This window comes from Ovis canadensis, chromosome 9 (assembly GCF_042477335.2).
Source record: "Ovis canadensis isolate MfBH-ARS-UI-01 breed Bighorn chromosome 9, ARS-UI_OviCan_v2, whole genome shotgun sequence".
NCBI classification, from domain to species: Eukaryota; Metazoa; Chordata; class Mammalia; order Artiodactyla; family Bovidae; genus Ovis; species Ovis canadensis.
In genome coordinates this window covers 37877592-37896449 of record NC_091253.1, presented here as the reverse complement: position 1 = coordinate 37896449, position 18858 = coordinate 37877592, and the positions used below count along the sequence as shown (strand labels likewise).

Here is an 18858-nt window from a genome sequence, read left to right as displayed (position 1 = left end):
CCCTGTCCTTCACCAACTCTCGGAGCTTGCTCAAACTCATGTCCATTGAGTCAGTGATGCCATCCAACCATCTCATCCTCGGTCATCCCCTTCTCCCACCTTCAATCTTTCCCAGCATCAGGGTCTTTTCCAGTGAGTCAGTTCTTCTCATCGGGTGGCCAAAATATTGGAGTTTCAGCTTCAGCATCAATCCTTCCAATGAATATTCAGGACTGATTTTCTTTGGGTGTGTTTACTGGTTTAGAATTTGGAGTTGGGGAGCATAACACATGTCAGGTGTGGCTGCAAAGCCCTGTGTACCCTGAAGCCAAATGGTGGAATCTGGAGTCCTGGCTGCTCTGAGAATTTTCCTGCATTTTGGAATGGGTAGGGCTTCCCAGGTGACACTAGTGTTAAAGAACCCACCTGCCAATGCAGGAGACAAAGGAGACGAGGGTTCAATCCCTGGGTTGGGAAGATACCCTGCAGGAGGGCATGGCAACCCACTTTAGTATTCTTGCCAGGAAAATCCCATGGACATAGGAAACTGGCAGGCTACAATCCACAGTGAAAGTGAAGTTGCTCAGTCATGTCTGACTCTTTTCGATCCCATAGACCCCATAGAGGAGCCCTACCAGGCTCCTCTGTCCATGGGATTTTCCAGGCAATAGTACTGGAGTGGATTGCCATTTCCTTCTGCAGGGGATCTTCCCAACCCAGGGCTTGAACCTGGGTCTCCCGCATTGTAGGCAGACGCTTTACCGTCTGAGCTACCAGGGAAGTCAATAGGGTCAATCCATAGGGTCAATCCATAGGGTGGCAAAGAGTCTACTAAGCAACTGAGCATGCATGCAAAAGGCACTCAGAACCTTGCTAATGGTGTTGCCAGGCACCTACCTGGGCATGAATGAAAATGAGTCAAGCCTGAGCTCATCAGTGGCCTAACTTTATCCCCCAAAATCAATACAGATTTCCCCATATTACGTAACGCAGTATGTGCTTTCCTGAGAAGTTGGAGGTAAATCAATTTTTTTTTCCCCCAGTTCAGCTTGTCATCTGGTGCACTTCTGGTGTCAGCTCAGTATTGTACTGAGGCTCCAAAGGGGACACACACCACACACACATGATCTTGCTTTCAAGGCACCTACATTTTACCAAACCACACCATAAACGCGCCAAAGGAGCTTGCTAATGGCATCATGTGGGAGACCCTTTTATAAGGCAAAGAACCCTTTTAACACAGGAAGAATATGACCTAGTCCACATCCTGTTTACTTGTATATTTGTATCTGTCAATTTGGATTTTCACGGTAAAGGCCTTTTCTGACTCTGGAATGTGGCAAGCTGATAATGAATATTTGTTGACTAAATGCACATAGTTTGAAATCAAGGCATACTCATATTTGATCATCACATCTGTGTATGGGTAGATAACTCATAAGGACTTTTCACATATTTGCAGCTATTTGTTCCCATGAGAACCTTGCTGGGGAGGAAAAGCAACCCATCTCACAGGTGAGACAATTTAAGCCTATAAAGAGCAACTGGCAGGCTTCCCTCGTGGCTCAGTGGTAAAGAATCTGCCTGCCAATGCTGTGGGGGCAACTATTGAACCTGTGATCTAGAGCCCGCAAGCAGCAACTACTGAGCCCCTGTATCGCAACTAGAGTAGTCCTCTCTTGCTGCAACTATAGAAAAGCCCGCACAGCCAAAAATAAATAAATATAAATAAAATAAAATTTAAAAAAGCAACAGGCTTCCTCAAATCAGTATCTGAAAAGTCTGATGGAAGTTCAGTCCAGACTTGGCCAGCAGGAAAAGCCCAGCAATGAAGTGATGACAATTTTAGCTCACTTGTCCCCTTGGCTATCTTGATTGCATGCCAAAGGGACAAGTCTGTCCTTCCAGACATCCAGGCTGGAGGCCCCTAAAGCTTCAGCACACGCCCCCCCCCTTTTTTCCCCATATCCTGTTTCCTTCTAGGGCTAGACATTCAACTCTTAACTCTGTGCCCTATTCCCCATGCCCCTGCCTTGGCCCAGATGCCCTGTCCATCATTTCAGGTCCTCCTTTTGGATAACCCTCTGCCCTTGAGTACATTTATTTGGTTGTCACTTAGTAAGCCCTCCCTTTATAACAAAAACTGGGCTGGGGACGGGAGATACACAGCTAAATAAGACATGGTTGCTGCCCTCTGGGACATAGCTGAGTGGACAATGCCATGAAAAAAAGCTAGACGGAAGACTCAACAGTGCTTGGGATGACATTGACATTTGACAGCAGTGCAGGGGAAATCTGGGTGGGGTTTTGAAGGATGAATAGGAGTTCATCCTGTTGGCAGGGGGGAGGGGGGAGTTGGGAGAAAACATCACAGGCAAAAATGCAGATGTGTGAATTAGCAAGATGTGCTTAGGTTCCTACCAGGATCTGGCATAGGTAGGGTACTGGTGAGGAGATAAGATAGATAAGGCTAGAAAGGGAAGTAGGGCCAGAAAAGAGGGTATTTTGATTTTATCTTCTGATGGCCTCTGCCAAGTTTTTAGGCCAGGGCCTGATGTGATCAAATTTAAATTTAAGAAAAAGTACTCTGATAGCTGTGTGGGGAATGGATTAAAGAGCTCAAGGCCACATTTGGTTTTGTGCACCATTGTAACTCCAGCATCTAGTAGGTGCACTGGCAGAGTAGGTGCTTTTGTATGCTGAAAGGACGAATGAGTGACCCAGTTAGCAGCTTACTGCAGAAAGCCAGGAGAAGGTCCTGAACTCAGATCATGAGAGTGGCAAGGAGTGGATTGACATGGGAGAGGTACATGGTTTGTATCAGACAGGAAAATGAAACCTAGGCCAGGAAGTTCAGTGGAAAAAATTAAATTGCGGAACTAGTTATAAAGGTATTAGATAAACAGAAACAAAAATAGAACAAAACACGGTATGGTGGGCAGCCCGGAGATGAGCAACACATCACGAAGCAGCTTTCACTCTAGGGCTGGAGGGAGGAAATTGGTGTCTTTTGATTCCCAGGAGCCAGAGTGCCTAGAGTAAGCTAGGACCACGAAGAGGCAGAGGGCACCACGGTTGGGTCCCCCCAGGAGGCAGACTCAGACAGAGATTAGAATGCAGGAGGTTTATTATGGAAACGCCTTTGGAAGGGGAAGGAAGGAATAGGACTGGATGGAGAGAAGATCCAGGCTGGAGGCAATCTCAGGGATGAACTCAGTGGACCCTAAATGGGTGGGCTGAAACTGGGATGCCCTTCAGAGTTGGCTCAAATTTGGGCAAGGAGGCTGGACCTGTTTACTCTACAATCACCTGTCATTGGACCTCCTGGGAATGGAGTGTGAACTTGAGCAAGGTAGCCCTACTCAGTCGAGGCAATTTCCAAAATTCCCAAAAGGCACTCTCAGCGCCCCCAGCATAGAGGGTGGGGTGGGCATGGGTGGATAAATCCTTCAGTCCTGTAGGGAGATCTTGGCAGCACCTGGTGAGAGCCACACACAGGGGCTGGCTGAAGGCAGGTAGGGGTAGCTGGGCCACAGAGGAGGTGCAGCCAGGGCCCAGAGCAGCACCTTCCCATCTTCCTCCAGGGCCTCATTCTGGGCAGAATGGGCTGGAAGCCAGTGGGCAAGGGAGCATGAGAAAAAGTCTGTGCGGGGCAGCCCCAGGGAGCTGAGCAGGGATGGCCAGGGGATGTCTCTGAGAGCAAGCAGGACTAGGACTGGACCCAGTGACAACCCAGTAGGGGACAGAAAAAAAGGTGGATTCAAGGGGAAATGACTGCCAGGGATTCTGTCCCCAGGGATGATGGTGGCAATGCCTTTCTTTTAGAAGAGGCAGTGAAGGGGGTGCACACCTTAGACAAAGAGGCTGATGGCCTTTGCTGAGTTTGCCATCCAAGTGATGATGGCCAGTGGGCAGCTCAGTCAGTTTCAGTTTAGTCGCTCAGTTGTGTCTGACTCTTTGTGACCCCATGGACTGCAGCAAGCCAGGCTTCCCTGTCCATCACCAACTTCTGGAGCTTTCGCAAACTCATGCTTATCAAGTCCTGATGCTATCCAGCCATCTTATCCTCTGTCGTCCCCTTCTCTTGCCTTCATCTTTCCCAGCATCAGGGTCTTTTCCAATGAGTCAGTTCTTTATATCAGATGGCCAAAGTATTGGAATTTCAGCTTCAGCATCAGTGGGCAGCTCAGTGGATCTTAAATAACTGGCACAAAATTAATTTGAAAGAAGGAAAACCTCAGGTGGACTCTCTCTTGCTTACAAGATCAAGTGCAGCCTTCTTAGCAGGCATTGGAGATTTTCTCCGATGATTTCTGCAGGTTCAGCTCCACCCTTATAGCCAACCTCGCCTCTTAACTTCTACCTGAACCTTCCCCACATCCTGTCTTACCTGCCCCGCCCACCCTCCCACCTCCCCACGCCCTCACTCCATGCAAATCTTTTACAATCCCAAATATCCCCCCAGGTCAAATGCTTTCTAGATGGAATCCTACCTAACTCTACAAATTGTAATCTCTACTTTGAGTCCCCACAAATGCTTTAAGAGCTTGAATGCATTCAGTAGCGAATTTGACCACAGCAAGTAACTTAATCTTTGCAGGCTTCTCTGTGAAAAGGGACAAAAAATAACTACTGGGTAGTTGTAAAACATCAGTGTGTCAAGCGCTAAGAACAGCGCCTGCCACGTTACAGAGTTCAATTAGTGTTAGCTATTGTTAATTTTCATCTTCTTAATCCTCAGCCTCTAGCTTAGATGCTTCATTAGTGCTTGCTGAATGAATGGAGACTTAATATGGAAAAGGATTTATCCTTAGGGCTCGATCTGGTTTTAGAAAATGAAGCATTTAGCAGAAGTACAGAAGGGACTCTGATAACAGTTATCTGTGTTCTGTGTCCAGGGACTCCGAATTGACCTGGTTCTCGAAAGAAAAGCGACAGCGTCTAGGTTGTTTTTTCATGGAGCTCTGTGCAGGGTCTGACACATCTCGCGCTCACGCAAATCAGGTTGCAGGAGTGCATGCACACGCCCCGGCAGGAGCGCCTGGGTGTAGGTAGTATCACTACACCCGGTCACCAAGGAACCGGGTTAGCCCCGGGGCTCTAGACCCTGCTGCGCGTGTGGAGGCTGCGGAGGAGGCAAGGGGAGGGGACAGGAATTCGGAGACGGCCACGTGGGCCCCTTCCGCCCTCTCCCCACATCCTTTGTTTCCCACCGGCCGCGGCTCAGGAAGCTCTTTCTGCGAGTCACCGCGAAGGGGCGGCCGGGGAGCCGGGAGAAGCTATTTCCGTGCAATCCGGGCGGGCGGCAGGCGCGGGAGGGGCGTGGAGGTGGAGGAGAGCAGAAGGCCTAGTGTTTGCTTTTATTTCATCCAACAGAAGGTTCTATTTGTGGAAGCGAACAGACGCTGGGGATTAGAGCTGGGAGGGGGCAGGAAAAGGAAAAAAAAAACCGTCACATACACTACCACGCATAGGTCTTCCCCGGAACTACCGCGTGGGGGTGAATGAGTGATTCTGGAATTCATCACCTTCTCTTTCCTCCCTTCCTCCGGCTACCGCCGGGTCTCGGCGACGCCTACAGCTCCAACCTGAGGTCCCCAGGCGCGGGGCGGCGAGGGGATCCCCCGGGGCAAAAGGAGTCACCCCGCGGCCGCAGGGAGCGGCGGGTGCTGGAGAACTGGTGCGCGCGCCCGCGGTCCATTGTGCTCCGAGTGAATGAGGAGCGCGCACCAATCACCGGTCGCTTCACCTCCCGCGGCCCCTCCCCTCCCGCCCACTTCCCCGGGACCCTGACGTCACGGGAACTTTTCCTCCGCCTCCTCCCCCGGTTTCCAGCGCTGAGTCCACGGCCTGCGGGAGGGCGCGCGCCGCCTCCTGCCTAGACCAGCCTGTTGAGGGTTTGGGGGGAGCTGGGGGGAATGTGTGCGCGCGCCCTAGCGGGCTCAGAACTCACCACCTGCGCCGGAGCGCGCTCAGCCCCGAGCATCCCAGCCCTCGGGCCACCCCCCTCGCCCCCGCCGCCCCCCCGCCCCTGTCCTCCCCCTCCGCTTCGGTGACTGCTCGCCCGGCGGCAGGGCCGGAGTCGTCGCAGCCACCTCATTGCACAACCCGGCTTCCCAACTGTTTACACAGCCCGGCCTGTGAGTGTGTGTGTATACAGCGTGAGTCACCGGGAGGCGGAGGAGGTGGAGGAAAAGGAGAAGGAGGAGTGCACTGGCCGGGATCGGTGCGGCGCACACACTCACTCACACTCAGTCACTCTCTCCGAGAGCGTCTCGCTCGCGCACACTCACGCCGGGAGCCCAAGAGCGCGCCGGATTCCGAGCGCCGCGGAAAAGTTGCTTTGGCTTTCGCTACGAGACTTCTTGCTCTGGGAAGTGTGTTTGCTCCGTGGCTCCAGCGAGCCCGCGGAATCCTGTGCTCGCCGCTCTGAACCTCGGGAAGGCCGGCCGCCTCTGCCTCCCCGACTGTCGGCAGCTTCGACAACAATAGCGGCGGCTGCCGCTGTTCTGCTAGGCGCCCCGAGCAGGTACCCGCGAGGATCCGGAGACCCGAGCCGGCCTCCGCGCCGCGGACGCGCTGCCAGCGTGATCCCCGCGTGCACCAGGAGCGGCTCCAGCTTTGCCCCTAGTGGGGGCAGAACCAAGCTCCGTCTGCAAACTCCATCCCCCGGGCTGGAGTAAGTCGCGGCGCCCGTCGCGCCTTTCCGGGCGGATCCGAGGACTTATAAAGCAGGGGCCGCCCCGGCCCGGGTCGGGATGCGGGTCGGTCCCGTGCGCTCTGCCATGAACGGCGTCTCGCAGCCCCGCACTCCGGCCTTGTTGCTCGCCGCCGGCCGGGGCACCCCGGCCAAACGCCTGCTGGACGCGGACGACGCGGCGGCCGTGGCGGCCAAGTGCCCACGTCTCTCCGAGTGTTCGAGCCCCCCGGACTACCTCAGCCCCCCTGGCTCTCCCTGCACCCCGCAGCCTCCGCCCGCCGCTCCAGGGGCCGGCGGCGGCTCCGGGAGCGCGCCGGGGCCCAGCCGTATCGCTGACTACCTGCTGCTGCCCCTGGCTGAGCGCGAGCATGTGTCCCGGGCGCTGTGCATCCACACCGGCCGCGAGCTGCGCTGCAAGGTACGCACCGGGGGGGCCGGGACCCGGCGGAGGTCGCGGGTGAGGGGGAACACGGTGGCAGGCAAAAGTGTTTGAGGTCTCGCCCGCCAGCGCCCGGGAGCCTAAGGTGCCGCCAGCGTTTGGGCTTGAGGCAAGGCGGTTAAGTGGATTTGAGCCCGGGAAGGCAGCATTTGACCAGGATCTCCTTACTGGGAATTGTGAGGTTCGGATGAAGTGGTATAATTCGAACTCGGCAGTCAAGAGGAAGTGCGGTGCTTAATTGCTTTATATCTATTAGATATTATTTTCTTAGCGCCCAGTTTAGTGCGTGGCGCTCCATATAAGTTGTGGAATTGAAATGGATCCCAGGGCCGTGCCATTCTCCTTTTCTCATTCTCCTCGGTCCCCCCGCCCCTCGTTCTGGAAGGGCGCCCTGCAGTGGGTGCCTGCTTGGAGCTTGGAGCAGCTGGCGGCTTTCTCGCCGGGGCTGCGAGGCACCCGGGCTCAGTTGTGGGTGGTCAGGGGGCGGGAGGTCCGTGTCGGGCGCAGATCTTGGGGATTCCGGCTGGAACCCGCGATGGAACCGGAACTCTGTCTTTCCCAGAGAGCAGTCTGGGGTGGGGGGTGGGGGGGTCTTCCAGCCAGGGCTGGGAGATTTGGCCGGAATGGAAATGTTGGAAAGCCCGCGCCGGCTAGGAACCCTCGCTTCCATTCATGTCTTGATTTTCCGGCCAGCGATTTTCCTTTGAACATAAGGGATGCCATCCAATTGGAGGAACGACTAGAAACAGGATTCCCCGGGCTCTCCTCCTGCGCCAGTAGACGCAGAACATTCGCACAGTCCATCTACCTTTTGCAAGCTGGACACCCCGGTCTCAGACATTTCTGATAATCCCCTGGGCTGCTCCTTTTCACCTGAAAGATAGGTTCACCCTTCAGTTAAAGTCACTCTTGGGTTTTCTGCAACTCACCTGACCCCCCAACTTCCCTGGGCTCGCTGCTGCCATCTGCTGGCCGGCCCGAATGAAAACTCAGATGCATGATCAAGCCCAGTTTTAAAGGGGGGGAAATTCTTTTCTTCTGGGTCGCTGGGGCTAAGAGCTCTTTTGGGAGGAGTATGAGTGTGGGCTAGGGGTGGGAGGAGGGGGGCAGCGGAGAGATTTCTTCGAGCTGGTGACAGAGCAGCCAGGCCTCAGAGGTGGGGTGGGTCTGGTCGTTGTGCAACCCCTTCCAGTTCCTCTGAGCAGATAATAGCCGAATCCAGATGGTGACAGTCCGTGTGTCACCGTTTCCAGTTGAGTCTAGGATATGAGTAACCGGACTAAACAAAAGGCCCTTAAAGAGACCAGTCAGCTTCTTAGAGGAGATGCTACTGGTGTCCTGGGTGGAGGTGGGGGTGGGAATTGGTCGGGGGGTGGGGGTGGGGGGGCGGGGAGGGAGATAAATAAACGAATCCCTCCTGTGGGAATGTTACCTCAAGACTGCTTATACCTGAGTCAGCCCAGGCAGGTTGCTTAGGGCTGTGTTGACAGACTTGGAGTCATTTGTTCCTTCCCAGTAATGACAGAGCTGCGTGTTCTCCAGCCCCTTGCTTCCACTTGGAAGCTGCATAGTCACCACCTTCTGTGCCCTTCCTGGTCTGCAGGAGGTCATGTCTTTCCAGGGACTGCTCCTGCAGATAACAGAGGGACCTCCATCAGCCCCTTGGCACCCGCCAGTGAGCAAGGGCCACAGAGGGTGGAGACTTCAGGGCTTAGCTCTGGAGCTTGTGGAAGGCTATACAGAGAAACCATCCATATGGTGGCTCTTTGGATATTTGCTAGCCCAGAGCCCTAGATGCTTCTGGTTTGGGGGTGTTAGGGGTAGCTGCAACTGCATAAAGTGGAGTTGAAGAGCTAATGGGGGTGTGTGCATGCATGCTAAGTCACTTCAGTCATGTCTGGCTCTTTGCAATCCCCTGGACTGTAGCCCACCAGACTCCTCTGTCCATGGGATTTCCCAGGCAAGAATACTGGAGCAGGTTGCCTTGTCCTCCTTCAGGGGATCTTCCTGACCCAGGGATAGACCCCTATCACTTATGTCTCCTGCATTGACAGACGGGTTCTTTACCATTAGTGCCATCTGGGAAGTCCCATGTCAACCAGAGTTCCCACATTGAGAATTGCAGCCCAGCTGCTGGAAGGCAGTCTCTGCTTCTCTAGCCTCCTAAGTGGGTCCACTTCTCTCTGCAGGTGTTTCCCATTAAACACTACCAGGACAAAATCCGGCCTTACATCCAGCTGCCATCACATAGGAATATCACGGGCATCGTGGAGGTGATCCTTGGGGAAACAAAGGCCTACGTCTTCTTTGAGAGGGACTTTGGGGACATGCACTCCTATGTGCGCAGCCGGAAGAGGTTGCGGGAAGAGGAGGCCGCCCGGCTCTTCAAGCAGATTGTCTCTGCCGTCGCCCACTGCCACCAGTCAGCCATTGTGCTGGGGGACCTGAAGCTTAGGAAGTTTGTCTTCTCCACCGAAGAGAGGTGAGCGGCCTCCACAACCTCTCCTGTGCCTTTTGGAGCCGAAACGAGGGTGCAGGTTGAGCAGTTAGGGGTGGTGCGTTGGCTCAGAACAGCATCAAGGGTTTAGTTGTCCCAGAGTCAGTCTTGAGAAGTCCTCTCGCCTAAGGAGCCAAGGCCACAGCTGGGTTTCCTGCACTCTTGTGGATGTGGCCTGGGGACACCTCGGTGCATTTGTGGGATGTCACGTGAGGACAGGTTACCCTCCCCACTTCCACCCCGGGATCAGGTTTATTCCCCATTGTTGTCAGAAAGGTCAGTTCTTCTCCGGTACAAATGTCAGCCTGCCCTTCACAGCATCGATTCCTAGAGGACATTTTAAAATCCTGTTTATACTGAGTGCCTTTTTTTTTTTTGGTACCTAGGAAGTGTCACAGAACTGGTCAGACTGTCGTATTTGCAGAAACCTCTCCCTTTCCTTCACCCCACACTTCTATTCTGTGTCATGCTTGGCCCCCAATATTTTCTCCACTTTGTCCAGTGACTTTTTAGGCGTTTTGTTTGGATACATCTTCAGAAAATAGCCACCGTTGAATAAGAAATGGAAGCCGGATGGAATTGGTTGCTAAATATAGATCATGGCTTACCTCATAAAAGAACAAGATGAGCCTGATAAGACAATAATGAGACATTAAGATTCAGAGTTGAGGTTTCAGACAAGAGAAGTCAGGAAGCTGCAGAAGATAAACCTTACCTGGTTTTAGGAGGTGGGCCACATCCCTTGTGGAAAGATTAAGAGCAATACCACTGTCCAGTTGCACAGGTGGGTGTGCACTCTCCTGCTGTAGCTGTGCCATTTTAGCCTTAACTCCAGATCCTATGAAAATGTACACAGTTGTTGCCAGAAAACCTGGCTTTGTATCTGACCTTGCAAGAGTTATTGGAACATACTGATTAGCAAAGAAAAGCAAAGTGTTGGCAATGAAGAAGTTTCCAGTTCCTGGAACACTCTCCTTTGATATGGTGATGTATTTTCTGAAACATGCCTTACACACCTCCTTGCTTACTTTTGAAATCCACCATTGCACAGGCGAATGTCATGTGCGTGGAGTTTGGCAACCCGAGGGTTAAGCAATGGCAGGCTGACGCTAGCCCTGTAAGCAGCACAGGTGCAGGGTTTTAGTACTACAGGAACCAATCAGCGGCAGGCGGTGTGGGTTGAGTCATATTTTCCATTTACAGAACCAATGGGTATTTTACATAACGACGGGGGAGGTCAGGCTGAGGACATACTGAAGTTAGCACATGTATACTACACTCCAGGGAACAGGAAGGCAGGAAGGAAAAAAAATAAAAAACAACTAGACCTTTAAGAGGAAAAGGAATTGACCCAGTAGCCTGTACCAAATATTTGCATCCTTCTCAACCAACGATTTACTGAAACAGGGCTAGTTCAGAGAAACTTGGGGCGGGGGGACACAGTGGCCACCAGATATTGGAGGCTCCCCACGTGGCTCTGGGCTTTGGGGGAGCCCAGGAGGCTTGAGTGGCTGGATCTGAACAGGGAGGCACCTGCAGCTTCACCTGAGAGCCTTGACTGAAGATGTTTCAGATTGGTTGTTACCTGAACAGATGAATTCCTATCTGGGTAAACGAGCTCAGGTGGTGCTGTGCCATCCTGGGGGGGGTGGTGTGCATGTGTACATGTACGTGGGCATTTTAGGCGTCCTGCATCTTTCAAACCCACCCGCTGCTTTCTTTGTCTTCTTGTCTTGGCATTCTTTGCAATTAAATATCCCAATATACGTAATTAACATTCCTCATACTTTTCCTGAGTCTAGGCCATTGTGGGCTTGGGCTCAGGTGGACAGAATTCTCTGTGTGTGTGTGTGTGTATCAATGTGAACAGGAGTGCTGACAATCCGTGTGCAATATCAGTGACCTTGGGCTCCAGGTTCTGTGATGTTCTGTATTGCCAAGCATCGGTCCTAGTGACCCTCGCAGTCAGTGGCATGATAAGAGATAAGATCGGCTTGTAGGATGCTCTGGCTCTCCCTGAAGCAGTAGGATAAACTGTTCTTCCCTGGCAGCTTTTGGAGAAATGTCAGCATTCTCCTGACACAGGCTCCCACTGCTGCAACGTGCACTTAGTATATTGTGTAACCTCTGTTAGGATATTTCTTCTAAGCTCTAGCATCATGAATAGTATTTGGGGCTTTGCATCATACCCTCCACCCCAGGTGCTCTCTCAATAGTTTGCTAATTTTTATTGCAGTTTGTATTGGTTTGTGAAATCTGGAGTCCTCCTGGGTAGGTTGCAAGGCAGTGCTTACTGGATGAAGGGGTAACTGGCATTCCTTGGGCCTTTGCGTTGAGTGCCTGTGGGCCCTATTATTGGGAAGGAAGGCCTTGTTTTTCATAGCAGCTGGATCTGGAAGTAATGGCTTGTTTCATGTCTTCTACAGAACCCAGCTCAGACTGGAAAGTCTTGAAGATACACACATAATCAAGGGAGAAGATGATGCTTTGTCAGACAAACACGGCTGCCCAGCCTATGTGAGCCCTGAGATTCTGAACACCACGGGGACCTACTCCGGAAAGGCAGCGGACGTTTGGAGCCTTGGGGTTATGCTCTACACCCTTTTGGTGGGGCGCTACCCCTTCCATGACTCAGACCCCAGTGCCCTTTTCTCCAAAATCCGACGTGGACAGTTCTGCATTCCTGACCACATTTCTCCCAAAGCCAGGTGCCTCATTCGCAGCCTCCTGAGACGGGAGCCTTCGGAGAGACTCACTGCCCCAGAGATCTTACTCCATCCCTGGTTTGAGTCTGTCTTGGAACCTGGGTACGTCGACTCAGAAGTAGGAACTTCCGACCAGATTGTTCCAGAGTACCAGGAGGACAGTGATATCAGTTCCTTCTTCTGCTAATCCCCAAACCTCAGAAACCTCATAATTCTCACACATGGCATTTTCCATTTCTAAAGATGGACAGGCCTTTCGGCGTGAGGCCAAACAGACAGGTGATGGCGTGGAGACTGTGGGTGCTGAATTCAGCATGGCGCCCCTTCTTTCTCATCTTCTGGATGCGTGACTGAGGAGGTGAGCAGCGTACACTCTGATTGGCTGCCCTACAGAGTTGTTTTCCTCAGTGAACCTTCGCCAACTATCCCTTTGTTGGATTTGGGGGGTTCCACCTCTTTTCTGGGTGGCACGGAGTATAAATATCCTGCAGCGTGTGATGGAGTGAAATGAACTTGAACACTCTAAAGGGAGAGGAAATGAATCACACAATGGCATTTTGGGCAATAACTATATTTTTAACAGGGTGACAGATTACCTGGGCCAATAAACCTGCCATCTTCAAACTGGTCCTTGGTAGCCAGGCTTTTGCTACCCCCAGCTTCTCTGATTGGAAAATTGTTTTTTCCTGGTTTGGTTTAACACTCGCCCTTTCTTCATGTTTTTGGAGCAGACTGTTTTCAGGGGCGTAGAAGCTTGCCTGAACCATGAACCCAGAATCATCTCTCCTCTGTGTCCTGCCAAGACCCCATTTGCACTAAAGCCTTCTTTCTGACCTTGAAATGAGCCCCTTCCCCTTTCACTATAAAAGCACTTACCAGCTAATGGTGGAAGAGTATCACAAAAGATTCAAGCTCCTGGCTGTTTCAGAACTCTGAGCTCAGACAGAGAGACTGGAGACTTTTAAAAAGAATTTGAGCACTTGGAAACCATTAGCTGTTTTGGTTCCCCTCAAATATGTTCGCATTTATCCTTTCCTTTTTTCCCCCAAGACCATCTCAGGGTGGAGCATTTTGTCTAGGAGGAGAAAGAAAAGAAGATTCCTCTCTCCCAAGAGCAAGTTTTTGTGCTTCAGAGAAAGTAAATTTTGGATAGTCTTAGACGGCGCTCAGACTAACTTCCAGAATTAGTCTTTAACCACCCCCATGGGTCTGGTCTGCAGTTTTGCATGACAGGTTGTTAATATTTCATCTGTGGTGTGGTTTATGAATGCATCTGTTTCGTCGGTATATGGAGTGAAATAGCAAGCCCCAAATCTTTAAGGTCGGAAGGGACTTTAAAAGGCATCTAGTCCAACTTCTTTCCTTTCTCTACCACCTCCCAATGTAGAAATCCCCGTACCCCACCATACCCCCCAAATTCTTTCATAGGTGGGACTCCAACCTCTGTTTGAATGCTTCCAGAGATGGGAACTCACTACCTACGGAAGATAGAACTTAGAAACTGCCACTTGCATTAGAAAAACAGATGAAATATCAGTAAATGTCTCAGACAGTACTGAAATCCGGTGGTTAAACGGGTAAACCAAACATACTGTATTCTGAGAAATGGCACAAAAGCAGGCAGTCACCTTTAAGGGCTACGCCTTAGGCAAACTACTAACATGCGTTGTGAGAATACCGTGTATACCTCACGTACTGTGTGCTCTGTACATACAATGTACCTTTTCTACATTCGTTGTCGTTTTCACTCTGACACTTGTTCGTCGTCTGTGTCTGTCTGAATAACCTGCGTGTCTAAGACCACGTGAAATGTGAATGATCATTGGCAATATTACCTTGACAGAATCATGGGACTTGGAGAAGGAGGACAGAGACCTCTGTCGCACTAACGCTCTCGTGGTTGCTTGAATGTTGTATCTGTGATACATGACCCGGCTAAGGACTCTGGGTTTGCTGGGGCTTGGAAACACTAGACCCTTCCTGTACATGTGTATATATGTTGAGACGGCCATTTCCGACTTGTAGAGAGATTTTAATAAATCTGGTTTCGTAAATAGGTGCAGTGACTTCTTTGGAGTCCAGTCCCCCGTTACCTGGTGTAGTTTCATGCTGTGGATGCAAAGGTCGCTGGCTTCGGGCCTGGAATCTCAATGGGGAGATGAAGAAGTAAACAGCTGATGATTATATATGACCTTTGACAAAGCTGAACCCATTCACTTTTTCCATTGAAGTAGACAAATTCATTTTGATGGGTGAGACCAATTTGGTGAATCAGGCTGATGAGGGCTATGAGTTGAATTTAAGAGTTGAGAAACATTTGAGGAGGCACATAGATGAAAAAGTCTTGAGTTGTAAGAATCCCTCTGGCTTATGGTCTTTCACAGACCCTTGAGAATTTGATGAAAACTATGGACGCTTCTCAGAAAAACATCCATGTGTATCCAACAGAATTCTGTTGTAATTTCAGAGGTCCACATCCATCCCTGAAGGTATCACCAGGCCTCCTGTTGAGAGCCCAACTCCACCCTTTCCTCCCCCATTAGATTTAATTAAATTAGTTGAGGCCTTTTTTTTTCTTTCTGTAAATGTAAAAGTGGAACTAATAGGAAAGCTAAAAGCAACATTATTTTGAATCACAAATACAGAAATTGGAATTGATTAGGTATAAAACTTCACTATGACAACAAAATCTAAATGAAGTCAGTTGGCATCCAGAGTGATTTTTTAAAAGTTTGTAAAGTGTAACACATACAGAAAACACAGGAGTGGGTGGCTCTGAATTTTCACAAACCAAACATACTGGTCTAACCTGAAGTCAGGTCAAGAAAAAAGAAACATGGCTAGGACCCCAGAATCTCCCTCCTACCCTCTTCAGTCCCACCTGGCATCCCTCCAGGGGATACCACCATGAAAGTGAACGTGTTACATCTGACTCTACAACCCCATGGACGGTAGCCCGCCAGGCTCCTCTGTCCATGGGGTTCTCCAGGTAAGAATACTGCAGTGAGTAGCCATTCCCTTCTCCAGGGGAATCTTCCTAACCCAGGGATTGAACCTGGGTCTCCTACATTGCAGGTGGATTCTTACCATCTGAGCCATCAGGGAAGCTATGGGACAGAAATTAAATTCCAGATTCTAATGGTAAAAGTTAGAATAAGCATTAAGCCATGTACTCTAGGCTTAAATGAAAAGGCAAACAGAAATTACAGATGACACAGTTGCCTTTTCCTAGGACTCAGGCTGAGATCACCCAGGAAAGGAGACCTATGACACCAAAGTTGCAACTCAGGCCTCATGACCCAGGAACTTGAGAAATGGAAAAAGCACGAAGCAAAGAATAGGCAAATGCCTGAGTAGTTAAAAAACGAGGAAGCTGGGAGTTGAACTAGGGTCATTCCATGAATAAGATCCTCAAACCCCGAAGTTTATGGATCCTCAGGACATACAGTGCAACTTCTCCCTGCCCTGACAAACCCAGGGCGAGGATCAGCACGACTCCTTGGGCACACAGAAGGCTAACACTTTGGACTTCACCAGGCTTTTTCATCTAAGGATTTCGAAACACTTTGCAAGCAATTAAGGTTACAACACCTCTTGGTACTGTTGTTACATGAACCAAGTGGAGGGAAATATGGATCAGGATTAGCTGGGATGACATGTGATGCCACAAATCCAGAAATTTAATCTCTCCAAAGATTGAAACAAATCTGGGGCAATCATAGCCAGTTATCAATACATTATAGAAGATTGGAAGGAGAGTGTGCCACGCAATGGTTAATAAGCTGATCGCTTTTATTTTCCTTTACATCCTTAATGTAAATCACTCAAGTGACATTTCAGTAACTGTTTATTCATATCATACTAGAAGTTTCACTCTTTTTCTCCCCTGTTCCTTCTCCCTCTCCCTCTCCTCTCTGTCTCTCTCCCCTTTTATAGTCACAGCAGCCAAGTGAAACAGACAAGTCAAATAATATTTGCTCCATTTTACAGATGAGAAAACAGTCTCAAGTGTCTTTCAGCAGCTGCTTAGGAGTAAGCAGCTAAGGGCTGGGACCTGATCTTGGGTCTTTGTACTCCTTGTCTAATGTGACTGTGTCTGCACATGGCCGTTTAACTTCTGGTAAGAATGACAATTGGAGAAGATGGTTCAAGACAAATGCTGAGACTTCAGCCCCATCAGAGTCTTCAAAACAACTCAGTATATCAGTTATAAAGGTGGGAGCATTACTGAAGATGAGAGATCCATTATTCAAAAAACATATACTGGTCTCCTACCATGTGGCAGGCACTGTGGTAGATCGTTGGGAAACGTGACCAAGACGCAGTCCTTGCCCCCGAATAGAAAACTCCGTGAAGTCGGGGACTGTGACTGTCTTCATCTCCCTGGCTTCTGGTACTCAGCTCAATGTCTATCACAGGAAGGTGTCCAATGGCAACATGGATGGATGAATGAGTGGGTGAGTGGATGACTGGGTGGGTGAGTGAGTGGGTGGATGGGTGGGTGATGGGTGGCCGGGTGGGTCATTGGATGGATGAGTGGGTGAGTGGGTGAGTAGATGGGTGAGTGGGTAGGTGAGTGGATGGATGAGTGGGAGGTGGGTGGGTGGGTGAGTAGATGGGTTGAGTGGGTGAATGAGAGGATGGATGAGTGGGAGGTGGGTGGGTGGGAGAGTGGATCATTGGATGGGTCAGCGAATGGATGGGTGTGTGGATGAGTGAGTGGAGGGATGTCCTCCAGCAGCTCAGAGCCTATTGGGCCTCCAAGTCAGAGAGCCAAGAATACAGAAGCAGGAATCTTGTGATTGGGGTCTCTTCCTAGTTCTGAAGCCCTTTCACTATTTGACCTTCAACAAACAGATCTGCGACCCTTGTTCTCATTTGCTCATCTTTAAACAGGAGCAAGCTCCGGGAGCTGGTAATGGACAGGGAAGTCTGGTGTGCTGCAGTCCATGTGATCGCAAAGAGTCAAAGGGTCGGACACAACTGAGCTATTGAACTGACTGAAATAGGAGTAAAGCTCTTTGATTTCTTCAGCTCCTCCAGCTGCTCTTCTGTAAAAACAGATTGATTCTGTGATTCTGTGAAAACAGGCCCCTAAGCCAATCTTCGTCAGAGGGACCACCAGGATAGCTTTACACTTCCTTTTAAAACTAGGCACAGGCAGCATGAAATTAGGATGAAAATTTCATTCTGGATGAGAAAAGACATTGCAGCAATGAAGATTATGGAAATGGTTTTTCAACATAACTTTGGCTAGGGGAGGGAGGGTAATATGATTAATCATGGTCCTTCTCTCAAAAGAAAAAAAAATACCAGAAGAAACAAGGAATTTTGTCCCCGGCCCCTGGGAACTGCTCACATCAGAGTTCAGTGGATTCTTTGAAAATCCTGGTAGCAGTCAATGACTTAGCAGTTCCTAGCAGAGGCAGGAAAAGGGAAAATGCTAGTTGCTCAGTGGTGTCCAGCTCTTTGTGATCCCCTGGACTGTAGCCCACCAGGCTTCTCTGTCCATGGAATAGGCAAGGATGCTGGAGTGGGTAGCCATTCCCTTCTCCAGGGGATCTTTTGACCCAGGAATTGAACCAGTGTCTGCTGTATTGCAGGTGGATTCTTTACCATCTGAGCCGCCAGGAAAGCCCAGGAAAAGACAAGTTTAGTTCAGTCACTAAGTCATGTCCAACACTTTGCCACCCCATGGACTGCAGCATGCCAGGCTTCCCTGTCCATCACCAACTCCTGGAGCTTGCTCAAACTCATGTCCATTGAGTCAGTGATGCCATCAAACCATCTTATCCTCTGATGTTCCCCTCTCCTCCTGCCTTTGATCTTTCCCAGCATCAGGGTCTTTTCCAATGAGTCAGTTCTTCCCATCAAGTGGCCAATGTATTGGAACTTCAGCTTCTGCATCAGTTCTTCCAATGAATATTCGGGACTGATTTCCTTTAGGATTGACTGGTCTGATCTCCTTGCAGTCCAAAGGACTCTCAAGAGTCTTCTCCAACATCACAGTTCAAAAGCATTAATTCTTCGGCTCTCAGCCTTCATTATGGTCCAATTCTCACATCCATACATGACTACTGGAAAAACGGTAGATATGACTAGATGGACTGTTATAAGCAAAGCAATGTCTCTGCTTTTTAATATGCTGTCTAGGTTGGTCATAGCTTTTCTTCCAAGGAGCAAGCATCTTTTAATTTCATGGCTGCAGTCACCATCTGCGCCCAAGAAAATGCAGCCAAATTTCACAGCTCAGTCCTGCTAGAAGCTTTACAGGACACATCTCACTTTGTTTCAGGGACCCTGTGAAGTGAACCATCCATTCCCATTTAACAGATGTGGAGCAGTGTGGTGGAACAGTGTGGCTGAACAGTGAGCCCAAGTTCACAGAGTGAGTGGACTGGGCCCTAAGCTGGGCCTGTGTGGCTCCAGATCTTTGCCTTTTCCAGTCTTGTGCTGTCCGCTTTGTGTTTGATATACTAGACCAGCAGCACAATTTCTTCTTTTTGGAGCAGCTCTTGTGCTGGGAGATGTTTTGCCT

The 18858-nt window shown here is 50.2% G+C and overlaps 1 protein-coding gene, 1 long non-coding RNA gene and 1 other non-coding gene across 3 annotated transcripts; 1 reads left to right on the top strand and 2 right to left on the bottom strand.

The window, feature by feature from the left end:
• Positions 1 to 687: 687 nt before the first annotated feature.
• On the bottom strand, positions 688 to 759 carry TRNAC-ACA (transfer RNA cysteine (anticodon ACA)). Its single transcript has one exon. It is a non-coding gene; the product is annotated as a tRNA-Cys (tRNA).
• A 2329-nt stretch (positions 760 to 3088) lies between these two features.
• On the bottom strand, positions 3089 to 5696 carry LOC138445700 (uncharacterized). The gene is made up of 2 exons (XR_011258968.1): positions 5508 to 5696; positions 3089 to 5397 (listed from the first exon to the last, which is right to left on the bottom strand). It is a non-coding gene; the product is annotated as an uncharacterized lncRNA (long non-coding RNA).
• Positions 5400 to 14374, top strand: TRIB1 (tribbles pseudokinase 1). The gene is made up of 3 exons (XM_069599881.1): positions 5400 to 7097; positions 9308 to 9600; positions 12042 to 14374. The coding sequence occupies exons 1-3, from the start codon at positions 6738 to 6740 to the stop codon at positions 12505 to 12507; spliced, it is 1119 nt and encodes a 372-aa protein (XP_069455982.1). The 5' UTR covers positions 5400 to 6737; the 3' UTR covers positions 12508 to 14374.
• Positions 14375 to 18858: the final 4484 nt, after the last annotated feature.